General features: G+C 34.6%; 5 protein-coding genes across 10 annotated transcripts in view; 3 read left to right on the forward strand and 2 right to left on the reverse strand.

Moving 5' to 3' along the window:
* Window positions 1–2140, reverse strand: part of LOC115243552 (early endosome antigen 1-like) — an 8610-nt gene extending 6470 nt beyond the window's left edge. Inside the window, exons 1-2 of the mRNA XM_029820662.1 lie at window positions 1323–2140; window positions 412–803 (exon numbers count right to left, since the gene is read on the reverse strand). Of these exons, the coding sequence (XP_029676522.1) occupies window positions 412–803; window positions 1323–1415 (485 nt within the window). The 5' untranslated portion in view covers window positions 1416–2140. The remainder of the gene's footprint in view (window positions 1–411; window positions 804–1322) is intronic.
* A 304-nt stretch (window positions 2141–2444) lies between these two features.
* Window positions 2445–6850, forward strand: LOC115243546 (locomotion-related protein Hikaru genki). 2 transcript variants are annotated; one of them, XM_029820654.1, is made up of 10 exons: window positions 2445–2798; window positions 3304–3392; window positions 3807–3969; window positions 4252–4425; window positions 4643–4777; window positions 4946–5089; window positions 5162–5374; window positions 5714–5917; window positions 6159–6247; window positions 6354–6850. In XM_029820654.1, exons 1-10 carry the CDS (start codon window positions 2708–2710, stop codon window positions 6468–6470), a joined length of 1419 nt encoding a protein of 472 aa, XP_029676514.1. In that variant the 5' UTR covers window positions 2445–2707; the 3' UTR covers window positions 6471–6850. The 2 variants fall into 2 exon arrangements, with proteins under 2 accessions (XP_029676514.1, XP_029676515.1); XM_029820655.1 differs by having other exon boundaries at window positions 2447–2798; window positions 3310–3392.
* Window positions 6515–10174, forward strand: LOC115243551. The gene is given in 11 exon segments (XM_029820661.1): window positions 6515–6736; window positions 6911–7191; window positions 7623–7822; window positions 7940–8044; window positions 8219–8383; window positions 8450–8698; window positions 8985–9124; window positions 9223–9369; window positions 9518–9810; window positions 9937–10127; window positions 10129–10174. Coding segments are annotated over 10 exon segments (1620 nt in total). The 5' UTR covers window positions 6515–6736; window positions 6911–7097; the 3' UTR covers window positions 10165–10174.
* Window positions 10103–11755, reverse strand: LOC115243547 (39S ribosomal protein L38, mitochondrial). The gene is made up of 2 exons (XM_029820656.1): window positions 10384–11755; window positions 10103–10322 (listed from the first exon to the last, which is right to left on the reverse strand). The coding sequence occupies exon 1, from the start codon at window positions 11610–11612 to the stop codon at window positions 10398–10400; it is 1215 nt and encodes a 404-aa protein (XP_029676516.1). The 5' UTR covers window positions 11613–11755; the 3' UTR covers window positions 10103–10322; window positions 10384–10397.
* Window positions 11756–11923: 168 nt separating this feature from the next.
* On the forward strand, window positions 11924–22804 carry LOC115243543 (type I inositol 3,4-bisphosphate 4-phosphatase). Of its 5 annotated transcripts, none has more exons than XM_029820644.1 (19): window positions 11924–12319; window positions 12386–12447; window positions 12889–13014; window positions 14108–14200; window positions 15582–15737; window positions 15897–16097; window positions 16538–16692; window positions 16772–16902; window positions 17104–17251; window positions 17379–17494; window positions 17575–17661; window positions 17764–17924; window positions 18074–18257; window positions 18355–19439; window positions 19526–19830; window positions 19916–20133; window positions 20230–20549; window positions 20688–20955; window positions 21321–22804. In XM_029820644.1, exons 3-19 carry the CDS (start codon window positions 12897–12899, stop codon window positions 21451–21453), a joined length of 3879 nt encoding a protein of 1292 aa, XP_029676504.1. In that variant the 5' UTR covers window positions 11924–12319; window positions 12386–12447; window positions 12889–12896; the 3' UTR covers window positions 21454–22804. The 5 variants fall into 5 exon arrangements, with proteins under 5 accessions (XP_029676504.1, XP_029676505.1, XP_029676508.1 ...); XM_029820645.1 differs by having other exon boundaries at window positions 19565–19830; XM_029820648.1 differs by lacking the exon at window positions 15897–16097.
* The last annotated feature ends 16 nt before the right edge of the window (window positions 22805–22820 follow it).

The following is a 22820-nucleotide window of genomic DNA, read 5'->3' on the forward strand; positions in this document are numbered from 1 at the left end:
TATTCGTAAAGAAAATTGCAATGTCAGGGAGTATACGATTTTTATATTATCATATATATGTATACACTACTCTTTTTTAAATCGTTTCTATATATATAACACGAATAATTTCTGTTGACAATTACTGTATGAGGATGGCTCGAAAAGGAATTGAAACATTAAATTAAAGGATTTTTATGAAAATTTTAATTCTTTTTATTCGCGCTCTGTTTTCTGCGTTAGGCTCTTATTAGCCTATTTTTCTCTTTGTGTTGTATGCTATATATTAGAGCCTTTTCTTATTTTTATTGTTTTTATATATTTGTTACATGAGAATAGAAAGATTCTTTTTAGTTAAGCGCGGATGCTTATCATGGAAATTTTCGCGATACAATGGGTCGACAAATTTATTCTTGACGAGGTCGAACTTACTGATCGATAGCGGTAATAGTGCGCAAATTATCATGTTCCAGTTCATTTAACGTTTGCTCCAATCTCTTGTTGCTCATCTCCTTCTGACGCAAGTTCTCCTCTAAGCTTTGAATTTTAATTTTACATTCGGTCTCGTGCACTTTAGCGGTCGTGGCTTGATTCATCAGAGAGTCGTATTGTTTCGCCATCGCATTGTATTTGACTTGTAATTGAACGCTCTCGACCTGATTTTTCGTTTGCTGTTGCTGTAATTCGTTCACTGCATTCATAGCCGCTTTCAATTGCATTTTTAGTTCGTGAGAAACTCTACGCTCTTTTTCGAGTTCTGACTCCGTATTGTATAAAGCGTGATGAGTTTCCAGAAGTTCCTTTTGCATCACCCGCAGGGTATCCTGCACTCTCGAAACATGCGAAATATAATTTATATGAGATAGCCTAGGGTAAATTGCTGGATTCATACTTGAATAAGCAATCGCAGAAAGAGCTTATTTCATAAAAAGATATATAATAATTTTCGCGCGTGTATAACTGCTTGTTAATTATTAAGAATTCCATTTCGAAAGTTTTTCAAAAAATTAAATATGTTCAGCATATTTGGATATTTGAAAATTCCAAATTACAGAATAATTTTCTTTAAAACAAAAAATTCATTACTCTTTTTTTAACATTGGTTTGTAAAAAAATTTATTCAAATATGCTTTTTGATTTAATTCGCGCGTTTTTTTTGTTATAATTTAGATTTCTTTGAATATATCCAGATATTTTGCAATATCTACATTTCTATATATGCATATATTGTCGTTATCTTTTACGTTATTTAAAGAGAAAATGAAATTCTACAGCTAATACAGGCTCGCGTAAAAGGCTAAGGGTACGTATCAAGTGTTAATCAATATAACAGTCGTATTCACCGTATTATTTTGCAGCTCGTATAGCTTTTCTCCAAACTGTCGTTCTAATTGAGAGATTTCTTGTATATTCGATGTCTTCGTATCATCATCCATGATTGCAATTATTATTATCGTCTGAAAACGTAATTAATTGTTAACTAACGTAGAATCTGAAGAATACTCTACTTTAATTTTCACGTTAGTAACCAACTTCAACTTAAAGGACGCAGATGGAAGGTTTTAGATAACTTTCAAGGATTTGTATAATAAATTGTAATTGCATAAAATTGTAATTACCAAATATGAAATATGAATGGAGATCTACACGGGAAATTTGCGATTTTTTAAAATAGTATGTGATGTTTTCAAATTTTATAAATTTTAATCGCATTTGTATTTTATTGTTCACTTTATTTTTATTTTTATCTCTAAAGTACTCGAATAGAGTGTATATGAATATCTCTTAATTCTCCATTCTTTCTCTTTCACTCTCTTTCTCTTTCTTTCTTATAAATTCTCTGTACCGTTGTAGATTTTTAAAAAGAAATAGAAAGATAGGTCACATAGATACTTAAAATGGGAACAAAATGATTCCGATCTCTCGTAATAACACTTCTATATAGGGTGCCTCATTTTTTTCTATGCTTTTTACATTTATAATCAACAGTCAAGAATCTTTCATTAAAATTGAATGCGTTAATGTAATAAATCTCTCGATATATTTTGAGTCATTTAACTTTATGATCTGGAGATTCATAAATTTTAATTTAACCGAAGACTATTTAATGTTTATTGTATCATTTAGATTGTGTATAATAAATATATTAAATAATTAATATTACATATGTATAATAAATAATATTATTAAAGGTAAAGATTGCTTAAGAGACTATATGTAATGGTTACTCTAACTAAAGAGAATTCTTCTATTTATCATAAATGTTATAAATGCACTAAACGCATTATCACCCGGTATATTCACAGAATTACAGATGTGGCGCATGGACCAAATGGAGTTCGGATGTAAAAGCGGTAGCGACAGGGAGAGGAAGAGAAACAGAGAAAAGGTACAGGGGTGGATCGCATGCGCATCCCTCGGAATAGCGAGTCTCGGCTACCCCCGCCGATTATGGATGTTTAGTATCGACGTCGTTGCTAGTGTGTCGTTGCTCGCTCTCTCACTCTTCTGCAGATTGCAGATTCCAAATTTATAATTGTGTTTACAGTGCGACGAAAATATTCGTGACGTTTGGAACGAGAGATAATGAACGAAATCGCGAGACGGATGTCGGATTATATCGCGGATACGCTATTATGCGTCCGTCTCGCTATCACGCTACATTAGCACCTTTCGTCATCATTAATCATGGTCCTGCGTGATCGCGATCTACCAGGACACGAGCAACATGCCGAGCGACAATTATTCGCGAAAGACGCGTGCACGTGTCGCGGTGATAGTGATTATGACATTGCTTCTGCTGAATATCAAGTGCATAGGTGAATATGTATCTTATACGCAATATTCTGACTTGAATCCTATAAAATCAATTTGCTCCAAGAAAATTAGAGAGATATTAAAGAATCAAGCTAAAGACGATTAATTAAAAGAATTAAAAAATATATATAGAATATTTTCGGATGTATGTTTAGCATCATGTAATTAATTTTAATTTATAATTCGCTTCATATTATTTTATATATGAAAAGTTCATATATACAATTTCCTACTGATTTAGTTATCTTATAGGGCAACATTGAAGGGGTAGCACGTGCTACCCCTTGCTTTATGGTTCAACCGCGCGTGGACTATTGACAACATAACCGGTTGTTTCGCGGTGCGTGCCACGCGATCTCAAGTCGGATCGATCTTTATAATTCGGCGTTCATCGCGCAAGCCGCTGTAAAATGTGATCGATCTTCGGATGCTGTTGCGAGGGTGTGCGCGAGCGTGCGCGCACTGAAAGGCATAGTTTCAAATTCTTCGATTACTTATTGTGTATAGTTGCAGATACCGCCAAGAGCTTGCACCAATGCACATTAGAAGGCCTTCACCCCTTCCTTATCGTTACTCATAAAGAGTTCACTATATCTGTAAGTAATATACTTTTGTATTTTTCATCTTTTATTTATTGAGATCATGAAATTATTAATAATTTTTTATAAGTGTTTGTGTGTGATGATAACAAGGAAGTAAATTTAAAAATATAACGCATAAATTTAAGATCATCTGAAGAGAGCATATTTTTTTAAAAATATTGTCATAAATATTGCATATTAGATATGTTTTTAATCATTATCATTAGTCAATTATTATTTCAAGCGGTTTATATTTGCCAAAAAGAATACTTAATTATAATAAAAGAAAATATGATTTTTCTTTATTCTAAGTATTTTAAATTTATTATTTTAAAGATGGGAAGAATTTTAATATAACTCTTATAGTTTTCTGAGAATCATAACGAATTTTCCAACGAAAAATAATACAATAGAAAACAAATGTTATAGGCAGACAAGATTACCGTATCTCACAACGAACGAATCACGGTGAGATGTCGAGAATTAGGTAAATACAAACTCATCGGCGATCATTTATTACATTGCCGCAATGGTACATGGACCGGAAAGACACCTTATTGCGTGCCTACCACGGCCATTTCTAATTACAGTGGTACGTTGTAGTTATTATCGCGACCGTATTTAAGATTCATATAACACAAAGATCCGCAAAAACGTCTAATAAGTTCTCTTAACTATTCAAAAATATTATAACATTGTTAATCGGTCTCTAATCATAGAAAATATTATTAATAAATATTATGGTATTATTATTATTAATAAATATTATGATTCTTTAAACGTCTTTTGACACATTTCGTGGATTTTTACGTGGTATCTTTAGAGAGGGCGACAGCCTTTGACAAATCTTTCTTTCTTATTTCGATCTTAACAGAAAATGTACCACCGACCATCGTTTTCGGTCTACCAGCCGGTTCGGCCGCCGTAGATCCAATTGGTGCACTTGCTATCTTCCCAGGAAGTATTTTGCACTTGGAATGCCTCTTTTCGAGAAAATTAGGCAATCCTGAATGGACATGGACCTCAACTTTTCGCCGATATCTGACAGGTAAATCGTGAGAGCTAAAAATTGTCGTGAAAATTAAAAAAAGAAAACGAAATCTTAAATTTTTATATTATTGATTATAAAATTTATTTATGTACGAATCTTTCTAAACTATTTTTTTAATTTTACTATTAAAAGAAAGATAAGAAAATATAACTATCTCGAGCAATTTCGCTTAATCATCATGTACTATTTGTATTTTATTTACGTATTTCTCTAGGATGGGCAATCGCTGCACGGGAAAGAAACTGGAAGTATCGCCTCTCGATATACTATGCTAAACATCATGATTCCGGGGTTTACACGTGCTCCACGCCCAAAGGATTATCCAATTCTATACAAGTTCGTGTCATAGGTACGGTCACAAAGTTACACTGCGTTTTGAAAAGAAAATATATTGACAAAAATTTTTGTCAATATAGTATATGCTCCTTAAAACTTGTGGCATTAACATTGATCGTATTCATCAGGAGACAATAAAGTTTTCCAACTATCTTATAATTTCAATTTTATCGATTTGCAGATGTTCAGTGTTCGGTATTGGCCGTCCCTGAACCACCGTTGATCAGTCGCATCGGGGGTAACCGAATAGGAGACAATGCAATTTTCGAGTGTCCAATGGGTTACAGATTAGAGGGTGCTTCCGGTATTACGTGTCAATACAACGGTACGAAGCGAACGTACTTTCTTTCGATGAATATAATTAGATATGAAATTAGGAAAAATGTTCTTTTTACAGGCAAATGGTCAACGAATGTGCCACATTGCGAAGAAATCGAGTGTCCAGCGATAAATATCACGGACAACCCATTGTTGACTTTGATCGAGCACAATAATACTTATGGCGGAAAAGTTGTTTTCACTTGTATGTGGGGATATAAGCTCTCTGGGTCGCAGAGTATAAGATGCGAAGGAAATGGCAGATGGAATGGATCTATACCAATTTGTCTCGGTAAAAGTCGTTTAGACAGTCATTACGATCAATTTTATTTTTGAAAAACTATTTTTTATATTATTCTTCTAAACATGTTTTATTTAAAAATATTACTCTTAAATGTGTCTTCTTAAAATACTGCAAGATTCTAATTTTGTAAGCATCCGAATTCTAAATATTAAATGTTTGATTCAAACATCCTGTTTGAAAGAGAATACTTCTTAATTAAAAATATAATTCTATAAAAAATAATTTTTTCAGTTTCAGTGGATTTCAGTCGTTCTTATTATTATATTATAATCCATTTCATTGAATCTTGTCAGAGATAATGTAGATAAAAAAGAACAACGTTTGCAGAAATCACTTGTCCAATACCGGAAGCGCCACGAAGCGGGCGCATCATCGAGCAAATGCGATACTCTAACAAGAAGCAGTATCGCGCCCAAATATATAAAGTTGGCGCCCTATTGAGATTCGCTTGTCTACCAGGTCATCAACTGATAGGAGAAGCGTCCATCATATGCACCGAAAACGGCACCTGGTCTCACCGTCCACCCGTATGTGAGTGCCCTTGCGACTAAGCTTTTTAACACTTTAAGTGCCACTAATGATTTATAAATGTAGCATCAATTAAAAAATTTGTCTATTATATTATTTATAAAAAATTGTGCCAATATTATTTTTCGAAAAATAATGGCATTATAGAAATTAATGTAATATTATTTTTTATATATAACACTTTGTTGAAAGTTATTAAGATTTTTAAACGATAAATATTAATCGGTCGTGTGCAATATTCTAGGTAAAGTAAGGTGTCCTTATCCTGGTGATCCTCCTCATGGTCGAATCGCGCCTCTTAAGTTTTGGTATAAACCAGGAGACAACATACAGGTAAATTCCACATTTAGCAGTAATTGTAGATCAAGATATAAATAGTGGTTAACTGAAGTTTCGAAAATGAACTGTTGGAGCATAATTCTGCGATTTACATGGACAGGTAACATGTTCGCCTGGCTATGTGACTCCCCTGGAACCAGTGAAGAAACCATCGTGTCGGGAAAACGGCATTTGGAGTGCACCACCGCCTCCCTGTCGATCTTACAAAGAAGTGTGAACGTGAAAAAAGATTGCCGAGTCCTCTTATGAGTTTTACGGTCTATCGTGTTATTTTATCTTTCAACGAGGAAGCATATCTGATATTCATTACGAGTAGCTGAATAAGAGAAACGAGGAGACTCGCGTGAAACATTCGCTTTGTTTCGAATGATAGACATGCTATGTAAAATTAATGATCTTATCAGATGATGAATATAGCTGCAGTCATATGAACCGACAAATAATCACGAATAGATCACTGGAAGGAAGCATCTTGCGTTAAACGTAGGCCACGAAACGACCAGTATTTTATTTATAATTCTCTTCCAGATATACAACGATTTTAATAAAAATAAATCCCTTTTTAATAATACACTCTTAATAAATATTTTTTCACAATTATTTCTGTTTAATATTTTGAAGTGTAATACTGTATTTTACATCTTTCTCTCTCTATAGATACTAAATGAATACTAAAACGTTAGCGACTGATATAGTTACCGCTGTCGTTGCCATAATAACTGGAATGCAACGCGCAATTAATCCAATCATTCCAATCGGATAATGACAATTAGTTCGCGTGCACATGATGTGACAGTCAATATTCGATGTTGCAATCCATCAAAGGTCAAGGAACATCGGCGAAATGGGTCGAACAAAAGCTCCCAAAGAGATACAAGTAGAAACGTGGCTTACCAGGGACAAAATAAGTCGATATCGTCCAATTCTGAAGTTACATGGTTAGGAATAATTAAAGTTTATTGACTTTCTTATACGAATCGAAATAAAAATATATCTTCTATTTCTAACTGAATGAGAAACGATAAGTGAATTATTATAGAAGAGGCTTTATTCTAGTACACCCTCTTAGTAATGCAATTTTAATTCTTAAAAAATAGATTATATATAATTTTATAAAACACAGAGATTTTAGAGAAATAAAATTATTGTGGTGTTATACTATTTCCATATAAATCGCCATATAATTCTTTTTAACACAAATAAAATAGAAAATCTGTATAAAAAAGACACAGATCTTTTTTTATACAGGGTACTTTCAATATTTTACAATATAAAATATGAAGCCCTTTTCACATGATGAGATCACGATACAGTTGACCTAATTATTATTTTCTGGTTATATCTGAATGTATCTAATTCCGTGATCCAGCACGCGACAAGAAGCTGCAGTTGTCGCAAGCTACGAAATTGAAATCAATAGTCTCGAAGAAGATCGCGTCTCTGGAAGTAGATGTTAAAAGACATCGCGAAATCATCACTGACTTGAGCGATGACGGTAAACGACGTATACTCGGATCGTTGGCTGACCACAGATTATTTTATTTGGCGTTTAAACATCTGAAATCATCCGTAAGGATAGATCAATATTGTCTTTGAATCTTAGAAATAATTCTAAATTTTGTTGAGGAATTCGCTAAAGATATCTTTGGAACGCGCACTATAATATGCAAATATCTCGTCTCACAGCAAATTTACGCGGCAGTATGTCAAGATTGCAATGTGAAACGTCGTCTCTTGGACAAACTCTACCACGAAAGAAATAAAAGATTGCGACAAGGTATCGAACTACAGGTAAAACTTGATCCTTACACAGCATAATCCGTTACGCGTACCGTAACGTAATTATATGGTACATTTAGTAATAGCTAGTAAAGCTATATCTATGTACTTAATAAATTTTGTATACATTTCGCGCAAACTTTGAGCTATAAATTAAAGATTTATTCGTTTGCTTTCGCGGATAAGTCGAAACGCTGTGTTCTTTCAACCGAGCTCGAGGAGCAGAGCGAGGAATTACCGCACTGCGAGCAACAAAAATTGATAGCGAGATTACAGCAATCCATCACAAAATATGACGCGGCGAAAGCGATATATTCTACGTACTGCTCAATGTTAGATATCTTGAGAAAGGTAAATCTTCAATTTTGTGTTACGTCCTTAAATATACGTTCTTCTCTTTCTTCGGAATCTTTATAGGACACAATATTCTTCGATACCCTATTGAATATTTTAAAAGAAGATCAATCTTCCCAATGTAAAGCGATGTTGAGGGTGACGGTGATGGGTCAGCTAGCAGCTGAGAATCTAGATGACGTTAGACAGAAATATAAAAGAATGACTCGTGCCGTTTTACGTAATATGAAAGTTAGAGAGCAAATGTTGAGTACCGTGCGCTATCAAGTAGAGGATTTGTGGGCTTACGCGCAGTCATTGGTTCGCATTGAAGTGAGTGATTACAAATAAAATTGTGATCGCAAAGATCTGTTAATTTTTTTCTATCGTAAAAATTATGAAAAGAGAGATGACGCCTCCGCAATATTATATATAAAACTTTGAAGAAGAAACTTTCTCTAAATTAGTTAACGAATTTATCCCTATAAATTAAATTTCGCACAATGCATCCTCTGTGTACAGTCTTTCTAGCTATTGAATTTAAATATACATTTGTTTCAATAATGGCTTACGACGAATATTCTTAATAGAGTGTTTTCTTATTCATGATAATTTACAGAGCGACCACATTTTTGCGAAAAAAGATACCGATGTATCTGCCGACGCAATATTAGAAAATCAGTTAACACATTTGAAAAATATCTGCACTAAAGTAAAAGAAACTCTACTCGTGCGTTCTTATTATGACTTATTATCAAGGTATTTTAAATATCTTGTAAAAAAAACTTGCTTAAAAAACATATTTATATACATTTCCTTTATAGTTGTTATAAAATGTATTTTCTTCCTGTAATTAGACTTGAAATCCAATACGAACAGAAGAGAGCTTTGCTGGCGCGATTAGAGGCTAATATAAAAAATCGCGATCTTTTGTTGAACAAGAAGAATCATGCTCTACACGTTCTCGAGAATCTCAAACATTCTACAAAAACTACAACAGAACAGTAATTAATACATAGAGTAAAATATTGAGCAGAATATAATAAGAAATAAATTTATAATCTATCTAAAGTTATCAATATTCCTAATATATAAACGTATCTTTATCGTTTTATTTTATTATATATTTTTCAATGGATCACAAACTCTTAGCTATAAAATCAACGGTATACACGATATGCTGGAACAAATCGAGACTGAAAAGAAACGTGAGGAGGATCTTAAAGAACAAAAGAAAACTCGCGGCGAATTGTTCACGAATATCAGAGCAGCTTTACAGAATATAAACACGATGTTGCTTTGTATCAAATATAGTACCAAAGTTGCAAAGAAGCTACCCAGAGACGGGAATAAGGCGGGACTAAAAGAAAGTACAATTATGAACGAGAGGGAAGATGCGGAAGAACGTGATATGTTACTGGAACTCGAAGGAATAGACACCGATGGTAAAAAAAATATATAATTATAAAAAAAAATTAAACATGAATTCTTTCTTCCTTCGTTTAATTTTTCTGTTCGTTGAAACATCAAGTTACCGATAAAGAAGACCAATTAATTCATTGATTTTGCAGTTTTGGTGCTATTATCGAAAATCAGCCGGAAAATAAGCATTCTCTTCGGTATGAGTAATTTTAATCTTGAGCAGGAAAAGGCAGACAGAGCGCGGGATCTCTATCAAACTTATGTATCTAATTATAATTCCAATTTGATATTTGGAACCGGTAAAGAAGAACCGATTGGTAAATATTATTATTATTATTATTATATATTTTACACATTTTTGTCTAACATACCAATAATCTCTTATTGATGGACTTTATACAAATCACATTTTACAGGACTATTGGTTGAACATGAGACAGTCGACATCACCATTCCGACGCGGGCAGACATCAAACTCCGTAGCAGGCAAATTATAGAAACACATGTGAAACTGGAATAGCTTATCGTGCCAGATCTATCATAATAAAACGTAATAATTTAAAATGGTTTTTATTTATTAACAATATTGTATTTACCTTTTTATATCAATCTAGTATTCCCTGATATCATTAATACGACCTTGTCCCCTCTCCTTCTTTGTTATTTCGAATCTCAACCAGGAAGGCCTGTATTTATCGGAGCGATGAGCCAATGGGAATTTCAGTGGTGGCTCTGACCCATCAAAAGGATGAACTTTCTTCAACTTTCTTAATAAAAACTCCTTCCTTATCTTCTTGGGATCACGATATTTGTCCAAATAGAGATTGAAAGGTTCTTTTAAGGGAAACCATACCTGTTTTTTAATGTATGGTTTAGGAAAATCATACTGAAATATTGGCAATTTCGTTTTTAATGTGTTGTAATAGAATTCTTTGAGGGAGGAGTCCCAATCTGATTGGAAAAATACTAAACCAGCAGGCGTCATTTGATCCTGATGTTTTCTATAAAATTCCAGTGTTTTCCAATTGCGTTCTTCCAGATTTAAACAGGGCTTTGTTCTTTTATATTCTGAGAAATCTATGTGACAGTCTTGTTTGTATAATACAAAGATATATCTACAGTATCCAATTCCGTATGGTGCTATTGGTCTCAGATAATCTATCAATTCTTCTCCTTCTTTCACACGATTCCCAGGAATGTTGCCAATAAACCAATGACAATATTCATTGTCTACGTTCGTCAAATTGCCATCCGGTGTAGTCATTATCAGAGTCCACAATGATCCATCCTCTGCATTGTACTCAATGTTAGGTGCATTGGAAGCTTCACTCGGCTTGATCACGTTACCATTGTAAACTCTTGCCAATTTATCATTTTCCAGCTCGTAGCTTATGTTTAACGGAATAATCGGCATGAAGTAACCATCTCCGTACAGATGTTTGTAGATACCGTAGTGTTCCGCTAATCTATGAATATGAAAGGGACCATCGGTTTGTAGCCAGTCCTGTCGCGCTTTTTGTAGATCTATCAACAGTCGCCTGGTACGCGAGGCTTTTTCTAGTTCAGGATTTCTTCTAACCGCGATGATCTCGCTCGACCAGGCATTCGTTATCATTCGTCTGGTGACTTTAGATACGGGGAAGCCGATGTTCACCTTGAAATCCAATGTCGGATCCTCTTGACTGAGTCGGATTTCCTCGAGACGTTGCTCCAAAGTACGGGCCATCGTCGGTGGTTTCCCACGTAATCGATGACCATGACGAACATGTTGATTCCTCGGAATTAAAAGATCGTTGACGAGACGGCGAAAAAGCTTGATAGACATATCGCGACTTTATCGAATCGTGTTTCATGCGAATAAGAAGTTCAATGACATATTCTATTATTTACTCTAGTGGCTACGAAAAATCACCTATGACAGGTTAGAATTAGATTATATTAGGTTAAGGATCTCGTAAAAATACAATACTCCGTCAAGCATTAACTATGAATATGTAAGATTGGTCGTTTACTAAAATTTAAAGATACGACTCTTATGCTCATAAGAGCAGCTTTATGGAAACATGGCTTAATTTCTACACAATACATGCACAGCCGGCAGATAATGCCAGTGACGTGAAAAGCTGTGGAACGAAACCACCCAATCGCATCTAATGCACAGTCATTTAACACTTTTCGGAGTTGCTAGAATGCCAATTTTTTTTGACATACCGATCGCTATGTTTTCCTTTCACATTACAACGCATCTTAGCGTTTCGTTTGTAACGCGTTAATATTGCCGCGAAACGAGGTGCACATTCTCGATTAGATTGACCGATATCTTCCATGTCGCACGTGTGTCTCATCGGTTTAAAATTGATCCAATCTGATAATGTAATGAGAATGACTAGTTTTTGGAAAACAGCAGTAAAGAAAAACTCGTCTGATTTTTGACAGAAGTTTTTCATTCGCTTTTACAAACAAATCCCCGCGATAGCGAGCGCGTTATGGATTTTCGTTGGCGTTAAGTATAGCGTTGACAATAAGCATAGCGTGAGTGTAAATACACTTTTTATGTCATCGCCGCTTTTATCTCTTAATCGTGTCTTAATCTTTTAGTGTGTCGCAATGCTAATGGCAGTGAGAGGGAATCTCGACTGTGTAACTCACCTGTAAAGATGGTATGTATATTTTTATAGATTTTCATTTTATATGAAAAAAATTCTAACGAGATGATCTCTGAATTAGTTAAAAAATGTATCGATTAATTTAATTAAAATTAACATGGTTTTAAATGTTTTACGACAATTGCACCAAAATTATGTTAGGAAATACTTATATATTTAACAGTTATACATTCTTTTTTTCTTGCTGTTACAAGTCATAAATATACATTATAAATAACTGTATCTCAAGGAATCCTATATATAACAACACATATTTTTATTATAGATTTATAAACTAAATAAATTATACAATTTTGTGTGGATTAATGTAGAATAATCATATTGCAAACAAGATGTAACACACTATGGTTTTCTAAAGAATTTTGTATCTCAACTTTCAGTATATAAAAAATTAATAAGTTGTGGAAACTGTAAATATGTCGGTTTGATTGCCAGAATGCAAGATGAGATTCAATAAGCAGGAACTATTAACACTGGCCACGCAGCCTTCACAGAAATTCGAGAAAGAAGGTGTCCTGTATTTGAGAGAACGACAAGAAGGCTTCTTTCGCAGAACAGAAAGTGAGTCCTCAGAATATATCTATATACAAAGAATAAATATTTATTTGAATTAGAATAATAGCATTATCTTAGCATATAAAATTAATGCATGATTTTATCTATCTCTTATTTATATTGTATACGTCTTGAGAGAATAAATTTATATGATGTACAAACTTTTCATTTGATGTTTAATGTAGAGCCTGTCATCTTGTTCAGATTGTTAAAGTATGTTATGACTAAAGATATCATGAGTAAAAGAGATTGCATTTGATTGAAGCTTTATTTTAATAAGAAAGAGAAGATAATGTTATTTGTTAATGTCATTTAAAATATTTTTATATTTACTAGAGCTTGTTGTTTAACATGTAAACATATATCGATAGTAATGAGATGTATTAAATGTATATAAATAGGTATGACAGAATGTGTTGCACGAAGTAGATTTTATCAGTTCCCATAAATCGCCCCATATGAATCGTCGTGCGATAACAGCGGAGATACCGATAATTCGTATTATTTCTCTGTTCTTTTATATTATGGTATGGCTTTGCACGAAATATGAAACATGTGTTTTGCATATTGAATAATGTCAGCATTAGGAATTTTGTGAAAGTATTAAGAGTAGAGAAGTTTATTTAGTTATTCTTTTTTTATAAATTATATACATTATTCAGGATTTATCTAGTTATTTTAAATACTAAAACAAAATAATGATTTAAATATATTACAAGATGAATATACATTTAATAATATAAAATATTTAAAAATTTGTTGAGAATAAATTTTCAATTTTAATTAGGAAATATTTCTGGAATCAGTATAATGTATATAATCCGGTACTAAATCCGGTACTATGACCACTAAAATACGATGTTTCATCATTTTACTCGACATAATTATCAACCATTAAGGATAAAGGACAATTATTTATATTAATGACATGTTAATGAAAGAAAAAGATCGGTAGATTCCCATTTCATTTTTACACGATTAGTCAAATCGATTCGCCCTGACATCATCGTATAGAAAAGAGAAATTATAAATTATACCTTTTTACTTTATTGGGATATCGTTATGTCTGGCAGCTATCAGTACCTCGTGCAATTTCCAGGTACAGGTAAAAAACCCGAGAACAAAAATCAAAGAGGAAGATCGCATAAGAGTCTACGAAACCTCAATTGCGTTACAGCCGGCGCGAGCAAAGGTACATTATCCGAGTACGTTTACGTACTTATTTGAAACCCATATCACGTTCCCGTCACGATTTTTACGCAATTAACACACATTCTTTAACGACCCGATTAATCTTAATTAACGTGTATAGTCGTTTTCCTCGACACTTACAAAAGACACTTGCAAGAGTGATTCGATGCACGCTTGAACGAGATTGATCTCGTATTTTGTCGGTTGCATATTAAAAATTGGTTGAAGGAAAATGGAATGTGAATAAACTGGATATTAAACTTTTAGCTGGAATTTAAGATTTCTATTGTAATTTCTCGCATTTAATATGTGTTAGATTTAAATGTTTTTTTCTATCGAGATTACTTATTTTTGTTGGCTTTTTCGCTATTTGACAATGACAGATGATTTGATATTTGCATGGGTATTTATATTAAGCTCTTGATTCTCGATTTACCAGGACATAAGTATACTATTTTTTTATTAGCTTATATTAATATAGCTCGTATAATTGTTCTTTTTAATAAGACTTTTGGATAAGACATTATAAAGAATCGCTTTCGGCGAATCGAGGATTAATTGCATGTGGAATAGAATGCTTTGCGTGTTTTACATAGCTTTTTTCCGGTAGAAGTTTCATATGTGAGAGGGAAAAATCGTAGCGGTTTAATTCATGAATATTCGCGTCACGAGATATATATATATATATCTAAAAAATATATAATATATAAACATTTATTTTTTAAAACATGTATTTATGCAATATAAGATGTATAAATATAGAAAAAAAAACATGTAAAGAATCTTAATTTGAATGCAATTCTCGTGTCGTGAATACTCGTAGCTCAAAATAGCATCGATCGCATTGATTTTAACGAAGAGGATAAGAAGAAGAGATTAAGGACATATATAGCGATGTAATAATAAAACGTTAATAAGGGCAATAAATCCCATGAGAAAACTTGTTCGCTCTTGAAAGGGCATGTCTTCAAGATCGGATGCGCCATATATGTCGTACCATCACAGAAATATTCTACATAAAATTTAATGAAAAATAATGATTTATAATACAAAAAGTTTCATTTTAGCGCTAATCAATATTCATTGATAGTTCATAATGATAATATGTCATTATTAAAGTATACAAATTAAAAATTTTAGCTTGTTTTCTCAAGAAAGAAACATTTTCACTTGGATTTATTATTATTATGAACTATTACATATCTACGAAAATTTGATTATCACTACTAATCACCAGTCTGCGAAGGATTAAATAACGCTGTTCTTCTCTTTCTCGTCTTTTCCTTTGCCGTTTGCTACCGTACGCGGAAACCCCCTAACAAAATTTTCCAGCGTACGAACGGTTGTGCCTAAGCTGCTACTCTTCTGCTTCTGTTGTACAGTAAGTCTCGAACGATGGTGCAGATTGCGAGGCAATCTTTTGTTCTATTTCAAATCGCGAGAGCAGTGGTCGGAGCCGCTGGGGGTGATCATACTGGAGCAGTGTACGGTCCGCATAGATCCGCCCAGCAATCACGTCCCTTATGGATTCAGTATAGGCAAGTATTCGCGCACTCTCTTTTTTTCTTTCTAACGCATCGTTGCAATCGGTGCATCGACGATGCGTCCGTCGTCGTCATCGTCGTCTGCATGCGTGCACGCGGTTTCAACGTAGCGTGCAAGGCGACGTCAAAAGCACAGAAGGAAACATGTTGCAGTTTTCGACGGAGGCTTGTTTCAACAGCTAGGCGCCAACACTGCCGAAGAACGGGACAGCTGGTTGCAAGCATTGCAGCTGGCCAGTTACGAGTGCATGCGAAGTCAATTGCTATCGTTGCGACAGCGCATCGAGGCTTTCAGCGAACACAAGCACGACACCGACATTCAAATGTTGCGGTTGCAACGTGGGACTTTCACAGGTTGTGCGAATACTGAGAATAGATTTTTTGCCTGAATATACATGTATGCATATGCATATATAAAAGAGTAATTGAATAAAATAATGTAGTTTTGTCAACATGCTCTGTAACACATTGATTATTTATTAATTGCAGTTTTATAAAGTTTGAATGTATAATCTTTCTTCTGTAATATTGAATTATTATTTAATAGATTTTGGCAAAAATATTTATCTCAAGATTAAATTTTTTAAATTATTTAAAATAGAATTTGTTATGAAGGTATTCATAAAAAACTTTGTTAAATTTTCATTAAAAAAAGAAAAAATATCAACATGACACTTGTGACAAAACCCAATTTTACTATTCAGTTTGCATTTTTTATAAGTAATGATAGAGCATAATGATATCAAATCAATTTAATATATATTATTAGTTTCATGTTGAATTTATTTTCTCAGATCCGGCGGAAGTACCAATGTGCGAGATATCATTAGCCTGCGATAATCTATTATGCGATGGACACGGTCGACCACCTACTCCCGTTTTAGAGATAGATGTACAGTCAAGATCTTCCAAGACTTGGATTAAATACGCACGAACGGAAGTCGTTGAGGTAATGACGAAAAATATTCAAAGTGAAATTTTTCTTAAATCGTACAATTGCATAAACTTTTCTTCATGGCTCATTTCAGCGAAGTAGTAATCCAAATTTTTTAACTACGGTAAGTTTTCGAGCTAGCGATGGTTTGACCACTGAAACGAAAATTAGAATAACCGCATACGACGTCAGGGAAATGTTCAACATAGTACAAGACACTCCGAGGTAATTTTAACTGGACTATATCGTTATTGAATAAAATAAAAATGCTATTGAGAAAACAAAACTTTCAATTTGGAATTTTAATTTTACTTCTAAATTGAAATTTTATATTCAAAATAATATATTATAATTTTCTGTTTTGTTTATTAAGCTTTCTGTTATATAATTATATATTTTTAACTTTTCATTCTTTGTTGATTCTAGATTAAGGATACCATTAAAATCAGCGAGAACAACGACAGTCGGATTTTTAACGATTAATGTGTGGAACCTGGAAGCCGAAGATAAAGGGAATAGCACAGAAAGTACACCATCACGGAATGCAGTATACAATAGTAACAATCAACAACAGGTAATGAATTAATTTAAAATCAAGAAGTATCTTAAATTCGTCATTATATTACTATTATATAGAAATACAGATATTACATTTTACATGTATATATTCTTATCTTATATTTTTATATAATATATTTTAGTTGCCTTCGCACAGACGTTCCCAGTCGTTACCTCCAAGACTAGGGACGAAAATCAAGTTTCCACATCAAGGCCAGTTGAAACTTTTGTTTGCAAATCCATTTGTCCAGACTTACAGGTAAGTTTCTGTACTTTTAACGATTACGGCCAACTTAATTGACGCATTTATAGCTATAATCCATAATGCGAATATCGTAGATTCCATTCTGGACTAGGCGGTGATATTTGCGTACACGAGATTATGGCGGAGAGCAAGCTCTGTTTCCAGTTTCCCCAGCATTTATTGTAAGTATATTTCATATTTATTTATTATTTAACTTTTATATTTAATATTGTTTTATATATTATGAGTATGAAACTGTGAAGTAACATAGTGATAAATTGTAGGGGTATTTGGATACAGGAGGAAAAGGAATTGCTACAAGAGGTAGCTGGAATGGGAGAATTGAGGGAGCCTTGGCATACGAAGCAAATTGAATTGCTCGATCGTCATCTTCATTTGTTACATCTGTATTCTCAAGCCAAAGAAAACTTAGCTGCTTATAAAGGCAAGCATACTGATACATCTATATTTATTTGTTATGAAGTTTATTCTGTAATAAAGCAATAATTTTATAATAAACTATTTAGAATATGCAAAAAAAGAGAAAATAAGATTTAATATGCTTTTAAAAATCTGATGATTCGAATTTTTTAGGAAATTATTTCAAACAGTCATCGCGGAAAAATGATCGTGTTCTCGAATTCGCGCCTTTGAATTTGCATCTTCAAAGAATGTGGGTTCACAATGACACATTGAACAAATGCGGATTTTACGATTTTATTAGCGTAGGAGCATTCACCGCTCATTCCCACAAAAGCAAAAACGGCGGACTCATAAGGTATACAATATAAGATTAATACGTACATTTTTATCCAAGTGATCGCTAAAATAAAATACTAATATAATTGTTAATATATTTCTTTTGTTGCGTGCAGATTGGTGCAGGCACTAAAGGAGTCGCCCATGCGAAGTAATCAACTCTATCAAGGAACATCCAAGATTACAATGGCACATGACGCAATCCAAGCGATCAAACAATTACGCCGGGACGTTGTAGAGGCAATGAGATCCTTGATGAAACTCGCCAAGGAGAAACAAACGAGCGGCATGCTACCGATATGCGAGGATATGATTACGAAGACCAGGATTTTACTTAGTCTCTGGGATCCAGGCTTGGTGGAAGAGGCGTTAACGTTTCTGGAAGAATACAAAGTTGCGAAGGTTCAGGAAGATTCGACCACATCGGATGACACTTTGACATTAGACTTCAAGATCAATCAATCTTTATCACCATTCAAACGGATTACCCAGCAGCTGAACTTTGATCTGAGGAGTCCCGATTTTGACGATTTTGTTACGCCTGATACTCCCGAATGTATGCAGGATATTTGGTCGAAAAGTAACATTAAAAATGGTGAATACGCTCCCATATCATACTCAAGAAATGATGCACCCAACAATAATGCCGGCGAGGGCGACATTGCAGAAGAGAATTTCGTAATATTTCCGGATGTGGAGGACTACCCCAAACAAACAGAAACAGAGCAGACTGACGAGAATCTTCAGCGAAATTATGATAACGAAAGAAAAGAGAGTTACGACGAAGAGAAGGAGGACTTGAAGAATGATGCCGATCCGTGCAAGCGTTTTCTAGATACGCAAAAGATGTGCAATTCACCGTCTGCGAATTATTACAAACCTACAGACGAGCCGGAGCCGTGGGATCTCACTCAGTTGAATATCGAGGCAAGCGTTATGTGCCTCGTGTCAAAGGTGAAGTTTCTCTGCGGCAGATGCAGCAGTCCGGCTGTACGTCTACGCAATAAAGGTAGCTTAGGCAGGTCGCAGAGTCTCAAAGGTTGCCTGCCGAGTAATCGGCACAACACCGAAGTCGTTACCATTCAACCGAAGAACGGACTCAAGTGCGAAGAATCAAACAAATTGCTGGACGAGTCGAACGAACAGCGGCAGCAGTCCAGTCCGGGATTGGAGAAACCGGCGTTCTCCAAAGCGAAAGAAGGTAAGAAACGTGCGTAATATTTAGTAAATAGATTTCTCACGTAGAAAAACCGTAGTAAAAATGTGCAACGTAATATGCATTATTAGGGATAACCGATACTTATTGTAACTCGTCTTCCAATGAAGTGTGCCAAGCGGTCGATTCGATGACGCGTGTGATCAAAAGTAATTCGGGACAGAGGAATAAATTCACCGAGGGTCTGGACTTCGCATCGATTGTCGATTGGACGAGCGAGCTGAGACCGAGCATGAAAAAGTTGCGGCAAGCTATGGACGGACTGTTAAAAACTGCTAGACTAACGCATTCCGTGTTTCGTGTACAGGAAGATCCGAAAACGGCGCAGCGTGCGTGCAACGTTCGCTATAGACGAGATGTTTGCTTCAGTCAAGCAGTATGTCTCTCGTCATTTTTTTGCATTATTCTGTGTAGTACAAAGATATATGGAAAAATCTGAGAATATTGTTGAAAAATTTTAGCTAACTGCCTTGGTAACAGGCATAATGGCGAAACTGTGGTGCCAACGACCCGATCCGATGTTTCTGCTAATACTTACAACTCTGGGACCATTAGTTTCCTTCGAAGGCCTTCTTAGTTATTACGGAGACGAAATAGATATGTGGGGTGATATGGCCGTAGCGGTCGAAGATACGCACACCGTCACATTCACTCTGTCCAGATGTGGCATCCAACACAGGTAAAATAGAAACTTTATTTAGAGAGATTACCGCGATTCTTGATCAAATTACATTTTCAAAAAACCTTTATCTGAACGTAAACATTATTTTTGCAGAATCGGGGGGAATGCTAACGCGTTCCAACTTCCTCTACCGCGCGTAGTAGGATCGCGGAGTGCACTGACGGTGATACTTCCGGTTCCTGATGCGATTTATTCTCTCCTGCCATTAGTACCATCGTCTCGACAAACATTATCGTTCAACGTGACTCCGGTATTTTTCAACATTGGCATTAATGAGATGGCTTCCTTGGCCGAGAGCCTCGGCACTACGAAGCCGCAAGAGAAAAGTAATATGGATAACTTTGACAGGCTGAACGAGTATTATTTGAGATTTAAGAAACTGAATCTACCGACGGAACCTACATCCACGCGTTGTGAGTATAAAACTAATTATATTTACTCTTGAAATAATCTTCTTACCGGTAAAGGGATTTTAAAATTTATATATATATAATATTTATATGTATATATATATATATAATATTTATACGTATATATATATACTCTTCTAGTTGCTGCTAGATCGATCCTAGGCCATACATTGTCGGATATGATGGTCAATTTAAAGATGTGCGTGCAAGAGAAAGTCAATAAAAATGTAGAGATCTTGCAATTATCCTCGCAAATATGCCGAAAAATGCGCGGTTTGAGATTCACTAGCTGCAAGAGCGCGAAAGATCGAACTGGTATGTCGATTACCCTCGAACAGGTCAATATATTGTCGTCAGAGTATCATCTGGCTGAGGACGAGTATATGAGAGCCCTCGATTGTATGCGAAGGTAAGCGTAAAAAAAAAGATTTGAGAAAATAAGTTTGAAAGATATCTTAGAGGTGAGAGCTTTTACAAGCATCCTTTAAAGATTTTAATTATTATATTATTATGTTCTCGTAGTTACGCGAAAGATTCGAAAAAGATTGTACAATTTTAACTTTTCGCCAAACGATCGATTACAACAATCGTATTTTTGTGAGAGAATTCCATTCGCGTTGTCCAAATAATTGTTTGTGCCGTGAATAATTTTTCAAAAAAATATATCTGTGTCTCATAGAAAGTTAAATACATTTTGAATTTCTTTCTTGTTATTGTTTGGGAAAATGTAAATTTTGGATTATTCGATTCGTGCGTTGCTCTCTGCTGTTTCAGCGAGGGCTGCCGTCGGGAGAATACGTGGAAGAACATAGGTGTACGTAAGTACGCGTTTAATAGCTTGCAGATTCTGACGTTGCCCAGACTCTATCGACCGCCGACTGGTACGTACGGATCTGCCCAATCTTAAGGAATTCAATTAGCGTAAAGTACGCATATATTACGTGAAATTAAATTCGACTCTTTCTGGCTGTGTAATCACGGATTAACTTCCGTAGTATGTGCTATAAGTATGTAGTACTTATTACAAAGTAACAGATGTTGAACGTCGAGATCGTCGTTCAGGTAAAAAAGTGATTCTTTAGAGAATTTATTGGGGACACGCGACTGGCACACGACTGGCACGTGTTAGGCATACGAAATGCAATCAGGGGCGTAGCAATAGGATAGCAATAGGTTAGCAAAAGAAAAGTGATGCTTTTAGGTTTTCTCGTTAAATTTTTTCTTTCTACGCATTTTAAGATTCAAGTAATTATTAGCTATATAATTATAGCTATATAGAAATTACAAGTTTTGTTGTCGAGTCTAATAACAGTAGCTATGCCCCCTCCTCTCGAAAGCACTATGTAAGTGCATTATTACCTAAATTTGCAACGCAGAGCAGACACGAATGCAAGCTCGAGTATGTAACAAAGTAAGCGATAAATTATTTATGTAATACGTATTGTAACGAGGTTGGCTGGAATGCAGGAAATGAATCGGATTAGAATAAAAACTTTCCCGCCGATTTCTTTTTATTCATTTCTCGACTTTTAAATGATTCTTCCAGTGTCATTAAATAGCAATTACTCTTCCATTCCGTTTTTATTTCTTTTGTGATGCAAGTTTTTAATTTTGATCCGATTCACATCCTTTACTCCAATTCGCAATTGTTGGCGAGTTTTTGCAATACAATGCTTTGAATATCGTAAACGTTAAACATCATCAATTTGACGCAAATATATTTCGTGAAGAATGTTGATAAGTCATAAATTATCACAGCAGTTTCCATCTCAGATTTGCACTATTATACGTGATATTTAACGCTTGTTATATTCGCAAAACACGGTATTGCAAAAGGTCTTTATTATATTTAATTGAATTTATCGTGTTTGTTGAATTGTCGATTATTCGCCTTTACGGAAATAAGTAGCTCGGTGCCATCTTTTGCCATATAATTACTTACGGAATATTCGATAATATTAGCGTCATTCGAAGAAATTTCGTGATATCGCGTAAATATTGTTCGAGAACAAACGGCGTTGTATTTAACGGGAGAACGCTATTCTTCCTCGCACGAGTTTGCATGTGTGTGGAAAAATTATCGTGTTATATCCAACACTTTATCGTACAAAAGATCCCAGACACGAATAGACATATAGTCGTATTTACATCACTCCAATTGAATAATCTATTAACGCGTTACCGTAAATATAGACGGTAGATTCCAATTGGTTGGAGATATACATTGTTTTCAATAAATTATTAATTTTACCCGATGTCGAATGAACAGTTTAT

The sequence above is a fragment of the Formica exsecta genome, unplaced genomic scaffold (genome assembly GCF_003651465.1).
Source record: "Formica exsecta isolate Colony F162 unplaced genomic scaffold, ASM365146v1 scaffold72, whole genome shotgun sequence".
NCBI lineage: Eukaryota > Metazoa > Arthropoda > Insecta > Hymenoptera > Formicidae > Formica > Formica exsecta.

Excerpts from the sequence above, each read along its gene's own strand:
- LOC115243543 (XM_029820644.1), top strand. The coding sequence starts at position 12,897 with ATGAGATTCAATAAGCAGGAACTATTAACACTGGCCACGCAGCCTTCA. Across the intron at positions 17,925-18,073 it reads AAACTTAGCTGCTTATAAAG|GAAATTATTTCAAACAGTCA; the intron begins GCAAGCATACTG and ends CGAATTTTTTAG. Across the intron at positions 18,258-18,354 it reads AAAAACGGCGGACTCATAAG|ATTGGTGCAGGCACTAAAGG; the intron begins GTATACAATATA and ends TGTTGCGTGCAG.
- LOC115243546 (XM_029820654.1), top strand. The coding sequence starts at position 2,708 with ATGCCGAGCGACAATTATTCGCGAAAGACGCGTGCACGTGTCGCGGTG. Across the intron at positions 2,799-3,303 it reads GCTGAATATCAAGTGCATAG|TTGCAGATACCGCCAAGAGC; the intron begins GTGAATATGTAT and ends TATTGTGTATAG. Across the intron at positions 5,090-5,161 it reads TATTACGTGTCAATACAACG|GCAAATGGTCAACGAATGTG; the intron begins GTACGAAGCGAA and ends TTCTTTTTACAG.
- LOC115243547 (XM_029820656.1), bottom strand. The coding sequence starts at position 11,612 with ATGTCTATCAAGCTTTTTCGCCGTCTCGTCAACGATCTTTTAATTCCG.